This window comes from Geotrypetes seraphini, chromosome 5, assembly GCF_902459505.1.
Source record: "Geotrypetes seraphini chromosome 5, aGeoSer1.1, whole genome shotgun sequence".
NCBI classification, from domain to species: domain Eukaryota; kingdom Metazoa; phylum Chordata; class Amphibia; order Gymnophiona; family Dermophiidae; genus Geotrypetes; species Geotrypetes seraphini.
The window spans coordinates 25,407,103-25,421,131 of record NC_047088.1 but is presented as its reverse complement, the minus strand read 5'-3'; the positions used below and the strand labels follow the sequence as shown (position 1 = coordinate 25,421,131).

Sequence of the window (14,029 nt, the reverse complement as noted above, 5' to 3'; positions counted from 1 at the left end):
TCCAGAGTCCCTGTCCATGCAACCCGTGGCTCCAGGTGGGACACTGTCCACGAGGCCTTCAGCTAAACGTGCCTCCAAGTCTCGGGAATACTCTCAATCGAGGTCACCCTCCTTGAAACGCACGGGAGCACCTTCGAGACTGAATCCCTTGGTCTCGGTGCCCATGTTTGAAGATATGCTCAAGTCTATCTTGACCACGCAAATTTCTTCCATTGTAGCTCAGTTGGTCCCAACTTCGATCTTACCTCCGGTGGGCCAGCCTGAGCTGCAGCCCGAGACTCTGGTACAGCATCCACGGGGCAGGTCTCGCAATAGGGTTTCTTCTTCAGACTCCTCCCCGGATCTTCCTTCGAGACCCTCTTTGCCTCGTCCGAAACATCGCTCGAGGCAGTCGAAGCACCTTTCTTCGAGGGGCTCGAAGCCCTCTGAATTTTCTTTGAGGCAACTTCCTCGTTCTGATGTTAAGAGCGCCTCGTCTCTTTTATCTTCGAGGCATTCAAGGTCGAGGACTCCTCCCTCGAGGCCTTTGCTTCGAGACTTGTCTCCTCCAGTTTCGAGGCATTCCACACCTCGAACTCCAAGGACGTCACCGTCGAGGAGTCTAAAGAGGAAGCATTCCTTCACTCCGCCGCAAACTGGGAGTGGGGCTTCTTCGGCAACAGTGCGGTTGGAATCGGAGCCGGTGTCTCAGTACTCCCATGAGGCTTCTCCATCTTATTCCGTGGCGCTTCGTTCCCGGTCTGCCTCTCCTAAGGGGGCTTCATCCTCAAAATCGTCCTCGTTTGCAAAGTTTGTCTTCGACATGGGGCAGGTTCTTCATTTGGACTTACACTCAGATTCCAAATATACCCCAGAATACTTGGCAGACATGGAACTCTCACATCCTCCTAAGGAGACTTTGAGGTTGCCCATGACTCTGGTTCTTAAGCAGACCTTCATGCGCAATATGGAAACTCCTTATTCTGTCACGGCTATTCCATCAAAGTTGGAGTCGAGATATCGCACTGTCCCCTGTAAAGGCTTCGAAAAGTCTCAACTCTCCCACCAATCTTTAGTAGTTGAGTCCTCCCTCAAGAAAGCTCATCCATCTAAGATCTCTGCAACTGTTCCCCCTGGTCGCGAAGGTCGCACCATGGATAAATTTGGCCGTCGATTACATCAGAATTCGATGATGGCTAATAGGATATTGAACTATAACTATGTTTTTACGTCCTACTTCAACCATTTTTTGAAGATGTTGCCATCCTTCTATCCCGACGTGTCCAAACACCATTTGTCTGAATTCAAGCAAATCCTCCAGACTCTTTCACAGTTGATGGTGTCGAGGGTGTCAGCTTTTGCGGTCACCATGCGTTGCCTGGCCTGGCTCCGCATAGTCAACATGGACCCTAACTTGCAGGACCGTCTCGCCAACTTGCCTTGTCAGGGCAATGAGTTGTTTGACGACTCCATTGAAGCTGCCACCAACAGACTCTCCGAACATGAGCGCTCTTTTGCTTCTCTGCTCAGATCTAAGCCCAAGCCGTATACGTCCCGGGCTTATAAACCAACGGCTCGGCGTTACCCGATGAAGACAACTCCTGCTTTTTCTAGGCCTCCTCCTCGATGTCCTCAACAGCATCAATGTCCTCAGAAGCCTCAGGCACCTGCAGCCACCAAACCGGCTCCGTCTTTTTGACATTCCGGTCCCAAGCATTCTTTCCTCCCTGCAAAATTCTCCTCTGCCCATTGGAGGTCGCCTTTCCCTGTTTTCTTCCCATTGGGAAAGTATAACATCGGACCTCTGGGTGCTGACAACTATCCGCGAGGGATACTCTCTGCGCCTGCTTCAGGTGCCCCCAGATCACCCTCCAAGAGAGTGTCATTCCAGTTCCTCGCAACTCCCCCTTCTTCTTCAAGAGGCTCAGGCACATCTTCGCCTTCGAGCGGTGGAGGAGATTCCTCCTTCCCAGTGCAATCTAGGTTTTTACTCCAGGTATTTCCTGGTGCCCAAGAAGACGGGGGATTTGCGACCCATTCTGGATCTTCGAGCCCTCAACAAATTTCTAGGCAAAGAGAAGTTTTGCATGCTCTCATTACCGACCTTATACTCCCTCATGTATCAGGAGGATTGGATGTGCTCACTGGATCTCAAAGAGGCTTATACTCATATCCCTGTTCATCCAAACTTTCGCAAATATCTCAGATTCAAGGTGGGGAATCTTCATCTTCAATACAGGGTTCTTCCCTTTGGCCTGGCAGCCTTCCCCAGAGTGTTCACCAAGTGTTTGGTTGTAGTGGCTGCAGCTCTGTGCTCTCGAGGTCTTCAGGTGTTTCCCTACCTCGACAATTGATTTATCAAGGCCCCTTCTCTTCCAGAGGTTATTGCAGCAACCCATCAGACTATTACATTTCTTCAAGGTCTGGGGTTTCATGTCAACTTTCCCAAATCTCAATTGGTTCCAGCCCAGTCTCTACAATTTATTGGCGTGACTCTGGATTCTGTCAGCATGAGGGCGTTCCTGCCACTGAACCATCAGGAAACCCTCTTTCGACTCTGCCAGCAGATGTCTTGTCTTCCGACCATCTCTGCCGGTCAGATGATGGTTCTGCTCGGTCACATGGCTTCTACGGTTCATGTTACCCCCCTTGCTAGATTTCACCTTCGCATTCCAGGCATTGGTGGTTCTCTGCGGAGAGAGACCTGGAGAGTGGCAGGGTCCTCCCCGACAGAACTGGAGGAGCCATGCTGATGAGGCCGAGGCAGCGGTGGAGGCATTGCTAAGGGTAATTAATGTACAGAGTTTTGGGGACGTGGAATGAATCGTCCGAGTTTCCAATACTTGCTATTGGGAAAGTTGCTTTGATATACGAGCGCTTTGGATTATGAGCATGCTTCTGGAACGAATTATGCTCACAATCTAAGGTATCACTGTACTTTTGTTCTTTATCTGTCCATCTGTTCCCTCTGCACCACCACATCCAATATTTCTCCCTCTCATCTCTTTCTTCCCAATGCATCTGTACTTCACGCCTCTCCCACCACCATGTCCAGTATTTCTTTCTCCCTCCCTATGCCCAACAATTCACTTTTCTTCATCCCCCCATGTGCACTCTAACTCAGATACTCATGCCCAACAATTCTCCCTTTCTATTCTCTCCCCCACCTCAGCATCTCTTTCCCTCACTCCCTCCATTGTTCCATCCTGCCTCCCAAGTTCTTGATCTCTTCCTCCTTTTCTTCCTTCCTTTGTCTGAAGTTTGTGCTCCCTCCCTTCTTTCTGTGTTCCAACGCGACCCTGCTTCTTCCTTTCTGTGCCAATGCACCCCTTCTTCCTCCCTTCCTGTCCAAACGCACACCTCCTCCTCCCTTCTGTGTTCCAACATGCCGCTCATCATCTTTCCCTCCGTTCTGCTTCCCAAATTCATGCCTCCCGTGGGTGTTTACCTCCTCTTGCCAGCTCCCTCCTCCCATCGCAGTTCTCTTTGCAAAACCTTTGCCGCGGTTCCTGCATGTGGCTGACCCCGCAGCCTGACTCTTTGTGCCCCCACAGGTGTTTACCTCTTCTGGTCGGCTCTCTTCTCCCACTTCTCTTTGCAAAGCCGCAGCCACTGGTTCCTACTCACGGCTATTGAGGGAAGGCTTCTGGGTCAGCTGTGAGCCTCGTGCTGGAACCAGTGGCTGTGGCTTCACGAAAAAATGACTTTTCTTTTCCAGACAACTCTGGACATGTTCTGCATCATGAAATGTCAAAAACCTAATTATATAATAACACTACTGACCTTATTCCTAGCTATGAGAGTAGAGACTTTAACCCTTGGAGTGACATTCTTATTAGCATATCTATGCAAATGTTTGATTAAATATCAAGGTGTTAAATATGTCAGCTATACACCAGATCAGTTACGTGCTTTCTTAGATTTGAAAGGTCTGGCTACTGGGAATGTTTAATGAGCAGGAAGAAAAGAAAGCTGTTAAGCCTTATTGTAATTTTCTTATGTTGTATATCTCTTCATTTATTCAACTCCTCTCCTCCCTTTTGATTTAGTGGTCTAAGAAAGATGGGCTATTTTCTCAGTAGCAGTAAATGAATTTGTTTCTTTTTCTGTTTTACTTGTACAAGAGGAATATTCTTGTGGATTATGCAAAAATTTCAATAAAGAATAAAAAAAAATTAATACTACTGACCACAGAGAACACTCTTGATAACTTGGTTTCATCATAGTTATGTCATATATTGGCTATTGAAACTGTTTGCATGTCAAAGGATATTTAATAATAATAATAATAATTTTATTCTTATATACCGCCAAAGCCATAGTAGTTCGAGGCGGTTTACAATAAGAGGAGCTGGACAATCAGCGAAGATAGATACAAAGTAAGGTTTTAAAGTACATGAAGCGGATACAGGGATAAGAGGGCTGGAACAAGCTGCAAACAATCAGCGAGAATAGGCGCACTGGACAGTCATCAATACATGTAGGCAGAGAACAGAGCGGGAATGAGAGATCGTGGTAAAAATCAGATGGAGTAAAGCGATAAGGCAGTGGGAGCATTTAGGTTACAAATCGGTTGAACAAGTTTGTTTTTACTAGTTTTCTAAAACTTAGATAGGATGAAGAGTGTGTTATTAAGTTGCTCAGCCAGTTGTTCATTTGGCCTGCTTGGAAAGCAAGTGTTCTGTCTAGGTATCTTCTGCATTGGCAGGCCTTTATTGATGGATGGAAGGAGGGGTTATAAGATTAAGGGTTTATTCTAATATATATTATATTGTTATATATAAGTGCTTTTATGAGATTAGTTTATTGCATTTGATTGCACTTTCTGTATGTTTTTCAAAATCAATAAAAAAAAAATTATATATTATAATAGTTAAGATTTGTGGTTTACATGTCCTTGATGTCAGTTTAAAATCTAGTTGAGCATATGTTTCCATAATAATAAATACTGCAGTCATAATTTTTTTAGTTTTATGAAAACATTTGCTAATTAATGATAGAAAAAATACTTTTCACATGCTTTATTTTCACTTTTTCAGCCTTAACAGATAAGCAAGAAAGTGCACTGATAGAAATAATGCTTTGTACAATTCGACAAGCTGCAGAATGTCATCCTCCTGTAGGAAGAGGCACAGGAAAAAGGGTACGATTTTGTTTTTCACAGGCACTGCATTTAGAAAATTTTTTAAAAAATGATTGCTTTTCCGGCTTCCTGATGTAGCTATAGCAAAACACAGTCTGTGTTGAAGCCGTGCAACAACTCTTCAGATAAGTGGCATGTTTTTTTCATCTTGCACAGCCATATTAATGTTAATATCCTATTGTGGAAGCTGCTTTTGCTCCTTTCAAAAGTGGTATGATTAAAATCTGTACATGGTATCAGCGACGACGTATCGCTGTTGTGGCGCCCTGCTGAATAATTTATTAGTACATCTAAATAATGCAGAATGTATAAATTGTATCTTTGACAAATGTTTTTTAAAATACCCTGGTATATTAATAGGGATAGGAGTTTTTTTTTAGTATTGTTCTATATAGAGGTTTTTGCCCTCCCTTTGAAATTGGATAGCAATTGAAATCCCCTGGTTATTTTTGGATAATATATCCATCTTTAGCATTAACTTTTAACATTCAACTTTCTTCCATTTTTCTGCTTTCTTCTCAAGATCTATTTACTTTTCCATGTCTTCCCATCCCATCTATTCATGTATACCAGCTCCTCCCTCTTTCTTCTCCCCTATTCCTATCTATCCATAAGAAACATTTCTTCTTATTACTTCCCTGCTGCATCCATTGCTGTGTACCATCTCCTCCCTTTGTGTCCCTTCCCCTCCATCCATGTGCACCGTCTCATCCCTCTCCCATGGTCAGACAACTCTGTCTTCCCCCTTCCCCCTTCTTATGGTCTGGCATCTTTCTCCTCCCCTTCCCATAGCCTGGAATATCTCCTCTCCCATGGTCTGGCATCTCTCTCTCACCTTCCCTCCCGGTGTGGTACATGGAGAGAACCCCTAGGAAAGAGACTTGGGAGTACTGGTCGACAAGTCAATGAAACTGTCTGCGCAATGCGCGTCGGCAAAAAGGGCGAACAGAATGCTAGGAATGATTAAGAAGGGGATCATGAACAGATCAGAGAAGGTTATCATACTCACCAACGGAGAAAGTGTCACAGAGGTCTCGGTAGGCGATACGTTGGCCTCCAGTGACCACAACATGATATGGTTCAACCTCAGGAAAGGTTTCACTAAGTCAAGCACATCAACAAAGGTCCTCAACTTTAAGGGCACAAACTTCGAAAGCATGGGAGATTTCGTCCATCGGGCACTGCAAAACCATGCCGAAACAGATAATGTAGAGGTAATGTGGTCAATTCTGAAATCAACCTTACACGAAGCAACCAACCTCTATGTCAAATTAGTAAGTAAACTGCGAAGAAACAATAGACCACAGTGGTTCTCTGCGGAGATCTCAGACCTCATAAAAAAGAAGAAAGTGTTCATCCTCTACAAACAATCAGGGAAGCAAGAATCCAAGGAAGACTATCTGGCCAAGTCAAAACGGCAGTCAGGGAGGCCAAACTCCGAATGGAGGAGAACCTTGCGAAGAACATCAAGAAGGGCGATAAATCCTTCTTCTGGTATATTAGTGACAGAAAAAGAAACACAGATGGGATAGTACGCCTTAGGAAACCCAACGGGAACTATGTAGAATCGGACTCCGACAAAGCCAAACTTTTAAATGAATACTTCTGCTCGGTCTTCACTTGTGAGGCGCCGAGATCCGGCCCTCAGCTGCCGACAAGGGAAAACTCGGAAGACCCATTTCGAAATTTCGAATTTATGCCCAATAGTGTCTATGAGGAGCTATCAAGACTCAAGGTGAACAAAGCTATGGGACCGGACAAACTACACCCTAGGGTGCTCAGGGAGTTGAGTGACGTCCTGGCGAAACTGTTATCTGCTCTCTTCAATCTTTTCCTAAGTACAGGAAGAGTCCCGTTGGATTGGAAAATGGCTAACGTCATTCCATTCCACAAAAAGGGATGCAGGATGGAGGCTGAGAATTATAGACCAGTGAGTCTCACATCGATAGTGAGTAAACTTATGGAAACACTAATCAAACGCCAATTGGATACGACCTTGAACGAGGAGAATCTACGAGATCCCAATCAACATGGTTTTACAAAGGGAAGGTCCTGCCAATAAAATCTGATCAGCTTCTTTGACTGGGTAACAAGAAAGCTGGATATAGGGGAGTCCCTGGACGTCGTGTACTTGGACTTCAGCAAAGTGTTTGATAGCGTCCCACACCGCAGGTTATTGAGCAAGATGGGTTCGATGGGACTGGGTGAAACATTAATTGCATGGGTTAGGGACTGGCTTAGAGGTAGACTTCAGAGGGTAGTGGTAAATGGTTCCCTCTCCGATATGACGGAGGTGATCAGCGGAGTGCCGCAGTGCTCGGTCTTGGGTCCGATCCTATTTAACATCTTCATAAGAGACTTGGCTGAGGGGCTTCGAGGTAAAATTACATTATTCGCCGATGATCGAAACATTTAAGTACCTCACGGGATGAGTCGAAGTAGAAGATGATATTTTCTTTCTCAAGGGTCCCTCGGCCACAAGAGGGCACCCGCTTAAACTCAGGGGCAGAAAATTTCATGGCGACACCAGAAAGTATTTCTTCACAGAGAGAGTGGTTGATCATTGGAACAAGCTTCCAGTGCAGGTGATCGAGGCAGACTGCGTGCCAGACTTTAAGAATAAATGGGATACCCATGTGGGATCCCTACGAGGGTCAAGATAAGGAAATTGGGGCATAGACGGGGGGTGGGTAAGCAGAGTGGGCAGACTTGATGGGCTGTAGCCCTTTTCTGCCGTCATCTTCTATGTTTCTATGATGAGGCCAAACTATGCAACATAGTAGGCAACCACACAACAGATGAAAGCACAGTGCCCGACAAAAGCTCAATGCCCGACAATATGATGCAGGACCTACTCCTGCTGGAGCATTGGTCAAAGACTTGGCAACTAAGTTTCAATGCCAAAAAATGCAAGGTCATGCACCTTGGCGGCAAAAATCCATGCAGGACTTACACCCTAAATGGTGAGATCCTAGCAAGGACTGAAGCAGAACGTGACTTGGGGGTGATCATTAGCGAAGACATGAAGACTTCCAGTCAAGTGGAGAAAGCTTCATCCAGGGCTAGACAAATCATGGGCTGTATCCGTAGAAGTTTCGTCAGCCGTAAGCCCGAGATCATAATGCCGTTGTACAGATCCATGGTGAGACCACATCTGGAATACTGTGCACAATTCTGGAGGCTGCATTATCAAAAAGATGTGCGGAGCGTTAAGTCGGTTCAGCAAATGGCCACCAGGATATTCTCAGGTCTCAAGGATCTCCCGTATGAGGAATGACTGGGTAAGTTGCAGCTGTACTCACTCGAGGAATGCAGACAGAGGGGAGACATGATCGAGACGTTCAAATATGTCACAGGCCGTATCGAGGTAGAAGAGGATCTCTTTTTCCTTAAAGGACCCACGGCAACAAGAGGGCATCCGTTGAAAATCAGGGGTGGGAAATTTCATGGCGACACCAGAAAATATTTCTTCACCGAAAGGGTGGTTGATCGCTGGAATAATCTTCCACAACAGGTAATTGAGGCCAGCCGCGTGCCAGATTTTAAGAAAAGATGAGATTGGCATGTGGGATCTCTTCATGGAGGTAGTTAGGGGTGGGCCATTAGTGTGGGCAGACTAGATGGGCCGTGGCCCTTTTTCTGCCGTCATGTTCTATGTTTCTATCATGCCGCTGTACTGGGCCATGGTACGCCCTCGCCTAGAATACTGCATCCAGCACTGGTCACTGTACATGAAGAAGGACACAATACTACTCAAAAGGGTCCAGAGAAGAGCGACTAAAATGATTAAGGGGTTGGAGGAGTTGCCATACAGTGAGAGATTAGGGAAACTGGGCCTCTTCTCCTTTGAAAAGAGGAGACTGAGAGGGGACGTGATCGAAACATTCAAGATAATGAAGGGAATAGACTTAGTAGATAAAGACAGGTTGTTCACCCTCTCCAAGGTAGAGAGAACGAGAGGGCACTCTCTGAAGTTAAAAGGGGATAGATTCCGTACAAACGTAAGGAAGTTCTTCTTCACCCAGAGAATGGTAGAGAACTGGAATGCTCTTCCAGAGTCTGTTATAAGGGAAAACATCCTCCAGGGATTCAAGACAAGATTGGACAAGTTCCTGCTGAACCTGAACGAACGCAGGTAGGGCTGGTCTCGGTTAGGGCACAGGTCTTTGACCTGGGGGCCACTGCGTGAGCAGACTGCTGGCACGATGGACTACTGGTCTGACCCTGCAGCGACAATTCTTATGTTCTTAGTCAAGAGTCCCACACCTTGTTCAATTTACCTTCAGCACAGGGTTTTAAAAGTAAGATATTTCTTGAACATACGTTGGCATTTCAGGTAGCTTCTCATGATAAAGGATTTCGATCATTATTACTTACTGCCTCTTCTTACAAATATTTTAGAATTCAACTGAAAACTTATATTTTTTTCAAAATATTTGGTTAAATCTATTTTGTTCTTAACAATATTGTTTATAGTCTTTTGTAAACTGTGTTGAACTTACGGTTACGCGGTTAATAAGCATGATGTTATGTTATGTTTTACCTTCAGGCCGGCTCCCTCCTCCTCACTGCCACAGTTGTTTCTGTACACAAAGTTGCAGGTGGTGGCTTCTACGCGCATCCCGCGCCTGCACTGGAAGGTTTCTCACTGACGTTGCAATGTCAGAGGGAAGGCTTCCGGATGAGGCATGGGACGCGCATAGGAGTTGCTACCCACAGCTTTGTGCACAGAAACGACTTCAGCAGTGAGGAGGAAGTTGTCAGCCAGAAAGTAAAACACCCGGGGGCAGCAATGAGGAAAATGCCGCATCACCCTCAAGCCGGCGCAGAGTCACCTTGGGACGCATAAAACGGACAGGCAGGCCTTATGTTTGTCACATGCGCCCTAGGGTATGATTTTGAAAAGTAGCCTGTTCAGCTGCATGGATCTGGTCACCTAACATCTGTTGGAGACAAATGAGTGTTCTGTCTGCACAGAAATCTCTGTAGTGCTGTGTCATCAAACCAGCAGTTCTCTGTCTCCATCTTTTGGTAGGAGAGCATACACCTAAGCAGTTGGACTGGTCTGGCAAGACTCAGGAAAAGGAAATTAGCAGGTAAGATAATTTATCTCCTTTCTTTTTGAGAGAGGATTTATTATCTACATTTTAATAACTGGTCTTTCTTTTTTTTTTAAAAAAAATTCTTTATTCATTTTTGATATCAAATACAAAGTGCACACACATGAACATTCAAGTAACGTACCATATTGCACTCTATTCCAACAATAAAATATAAAACTGTTTTATCCCCCCTTCCCACCCTAACCCACCCCCTCCCACCTGGATATGTATAATGTTCATTCATGAAACAAAGGGAAATAATAGTAATAATAATGATTATCCCAGGACAAGCAGGCATGATATTCTCACATGTGGGTGACGTCATCTACGGAGCCCCGATGCGGAAGCATTTTCAAGCAAACTTGATTGAAGATTTAAGTTTGCTCTGCTGCTCCACGCATGCGTGCCTTCCTGCTCCACTAGGGGGTGCATCCCCTCGTGGTCTCCAGTTCAAAATTTTCCGCTGAGCCTAGAAGTCGTGTTTTTTCAGGCTCTGCCCCAACTGCCTTCTAGCACCGCGATTTCTTGTTTTTTCATCATTTAAGTCGCTGTGCGCAAAAGTTTTACCTTCTTCAACTTGATTCCTGCTTCGTTTAATCGACCCGGAGGCTTCCGGGTCCCCGTGGCCGCGTGGCTACTCGAGCCGCGGCCACTTTCGATTCTATGTCCCGGCCTTTGACCGGCTTTAAAAAGTGCTCCCGGTGCGAGCGGCTTCTTTCCATCACAGACCCGCATCGCCGGTGCATCCTCTGCCTGGGGGCCGCTCATCCAACCGACTCCTGCCCCCAGTGCGCTACTTTCCAGAACCGGGCCCTCCGTCGAAGGAAAGCCCGCATGGCGGATCTTTTCGCCCCAGACCAACCCTCTACATCGGCCTCGAGGTCGGCCCCAGCCTTGACCTCGGCCCCGAATACCTCGGCATCCCCGCGAGACTCGACTCCGAAGTCCTCGGGACAACAGAAAGCCTCGGCTCCGGGTAAGTCCCCTCTTCCCTCTTCAGGTTCTGTACCAGTGAAGAAACCAACCTCGGGGACACCGGCGACGCATGGCTGAAGTCCCATGCTTACAAAGCCCTCCAAGCCTTCGGGCCGTGCCTCCACCACACGGGAATACTCTGATACGAGGTCGCCCCCGGTGGAGTGCACCGAGGCAGGGGACATACCCTCGATGCTGTCCGTGCCCGTCTTCCAGGACCTACTCCGAGCAATGATCTCGTCGGAGCTGTCCGCTGCAATGGCCCATCTACAACCGGCCTCTGCCTCGACCTCGACCCCGCATGTGCCAGACCAGCCTGAGCCTCGCATCGAGCCACCTCGGGGGAAAGTGCGCAAGATTCGCCGCATCTCATCCTCCTCGGACTCCTCGCCGAGGCACCCGAGGCGCTCTACCTCCACAGACCGCCACAGGGCAAAACGTCGGGCCAAACCGACAGAAACCTCGAACCGCCGTACCTCTAAGAAGGCCCGGGGTTCTCCCACTCTACGAGGACGTTCACCTACACCTCGTACGGGACCGCTGAGGGTGGCGGAGTTATCACTCTCCAACCCACGCATCCTCCGAACTCCCCCTCGGACCGGGGCTCCGATCCGAGGTATCGGGCTTTCACCGAGGGAGTCCGGGTCGAGGTCACCGATCCGACATCGATCGGTACCCCGAACCCCGGCATCGTCTCCGAGGGGCTCCTCGAGACGTCGGAGATCCACGACCCCGGAACACTTTCACAGTGCTTCCCCGGCTTCGGAGCTTGGATTGGAGCAGGAACCTCGCTACTCGAGGGAAGCCTCCCCTTCCTTCTCCACCCGACGAAGGTCTCGTTCACCGACCCCGCACGGGGCCTCGAGAACATCCCGACCATCCTTCTCGCGCTTTGTCCAGGACATGGGCCACGCTTTGAATTTAGACCTCCAGTCCGACTCCAGATACTCTATAGAATACCTAGCGGAGCTGGATATGCCATCACTGCCCAGAGAGTCCCTTCGCTTGCCACCTAACCCAATACTCCAACAGGCTCTCTTCAGGAACCTGGAGACCCCCTATATAGTCACAGCCGTGCCCTCCAAAATGGAGGCCAAGTACCGCACAGTACCCTTTCCGGGATTTGAACAACCGCAGCTCTCCCACCAGTCGCTGTTAGTAGAATCCTCCCTAAAAAAGGCCCACCCCTCCCGGGTCTCAGCGGTGGTCCCCCCAGGCCGAGAAGGCCGAACCCTAGACAAGTTCGGCAGGAGACTATACCAAAATGCGATGATGGCCTCTAGGGTGCAAAGCTACACTTTCACCTTCACATCCTACCTCAAACACCTCATTGGACTACTGAGAGCCTTTGAGACTGACCTACCGGCCTCCCGCCAAGGAGCGTTTAGCCTGGTCTTGGAATCCCTCTCCAACCTACGCCTCCATCTATTCCACGCGGCCTACGATGGCTTCGAACTCTCCTCCAGAGAGGCAGCCTTTGCTATCGCCATGCGCCGACTAGCTTGGCTACGCCTGGTCGACATGGACCCCAACTTACAGGACCGGTTGGCTAACCTCCCCTGCGTGGGAAAAGAACTGTTCGATGACACTATCGAGGCGGCTACAAAACGCCTCTCCGAACATGAACGCTCGTTTGCCTCCCTTGTCCGACAAAAGCCCAAACCGCCCGCGTCCAGGCCGTATAGGGCCCCTCCGCACCGCTACCCACAAAAATCCACCCCTGCCTTCTCGCGGCCCCCATCCAGGCGTCCGCAAGCCCACCACCGGGCCATGCCCAAGTCCCAACCACCTGCGACTACCAAACCATCCCCGTCCTTTTGACGGGATACGCGGAAGGGGGCGGGCCCCCTCCGCCATAGTCCCAGGCCTCCTCCCCATCAGGGGTCAGCTCAAAGCCTTTTACCCTCGCTGGGAACAAGTCACGTCGGACGCATGGGTCCTTGGCGTGATCTCATCAGGATACTCTCTCAACTTTCGGGCCATTCCTCCGGACAACCCCCCAAGGAATTGCCCTTCCAACCGGACTCAGCTACCCCTACTCCTCTCCGAAGCTCGAGACCTGCTTCGCCTGAGAGCAGTGGAGGAGGTTCCCCCCGACCAACGGGGGAAGGGCTTCTACTCCCGTTACTTCCTGGTACCGAAAAAAACGGGAGACCTACGCCCAATACTAGACTTGAGACGCCTCAACAAATTTCTGGTACGGGAAAAATTTTGGATGCTCTCCCTACCGACACTCTACCCACTGATCGACGAGGGCGACTGGCTCTGCTCCCTCGATCTCAAGGAGGCGTACACACATGTCCCATTGCACCCCGCTCACCGCAAGTTCTTGCGTTTTCAGGTAGGGGACTGGCACCTACAATACCGTGTCCTCCCCTTTGGCCTAGCATCGTCACCTCGGGTTTTCACCAAATGCTTCGTGGTAGTCGCAGCAACCTTACGCTCCCAGGGCCTCCAGGTATTCCCCTACCTGGACACCTGGCTGATCAAAGCCCCGTCCAGGGAAGCGGTTATCTCAGCGACCCAACAGACTATCACCTACCTACAAAGTCTGGGGTTCGAGATAAACTTCCCAAAATCCCAACTACGCCCCTCCCAGTCCCTACAGTTCATCGGGGCCATGCTGGACACGGTTCGCCTCCGTTCCTTCCTCCCCCCTCCGCGTCTAGAGGCGTTAGTAAGTCTGAGTCGAAGGTTTTCCGTGCTGACCTCAGTATCAGCTCGGCAGATGATGACTCTTCTGGGCCACATGGCCTCACCGTCCACGTCACACCCTTCGCCCGCCTCCATCTGAGAATTCCTCAATGGACCCTGGCCTCTCAATGGCGTC

At 48.7% G+C, this 14,029-nt stretch overlaps 1 protein-coding gene across 1 annotated transcript in view; it reads left to right on the top strand.

Moving 5' to 3' along the window:
- Nucleotides 1-14,029, top strand: part of STAG2 (stromal antigen 2) — a 613,131-nt gene that overhangs the window by 334,650 nt on the left and 264,452 nt on the right. The window contains 1 exon segment of the mRNA XM_033944545.1: nucleotides 5,019-5,122. Within this exon segment, the coding sequence (XP_033800436.1) occupies nucleotides 5,019-5,122 (104 nt within the window).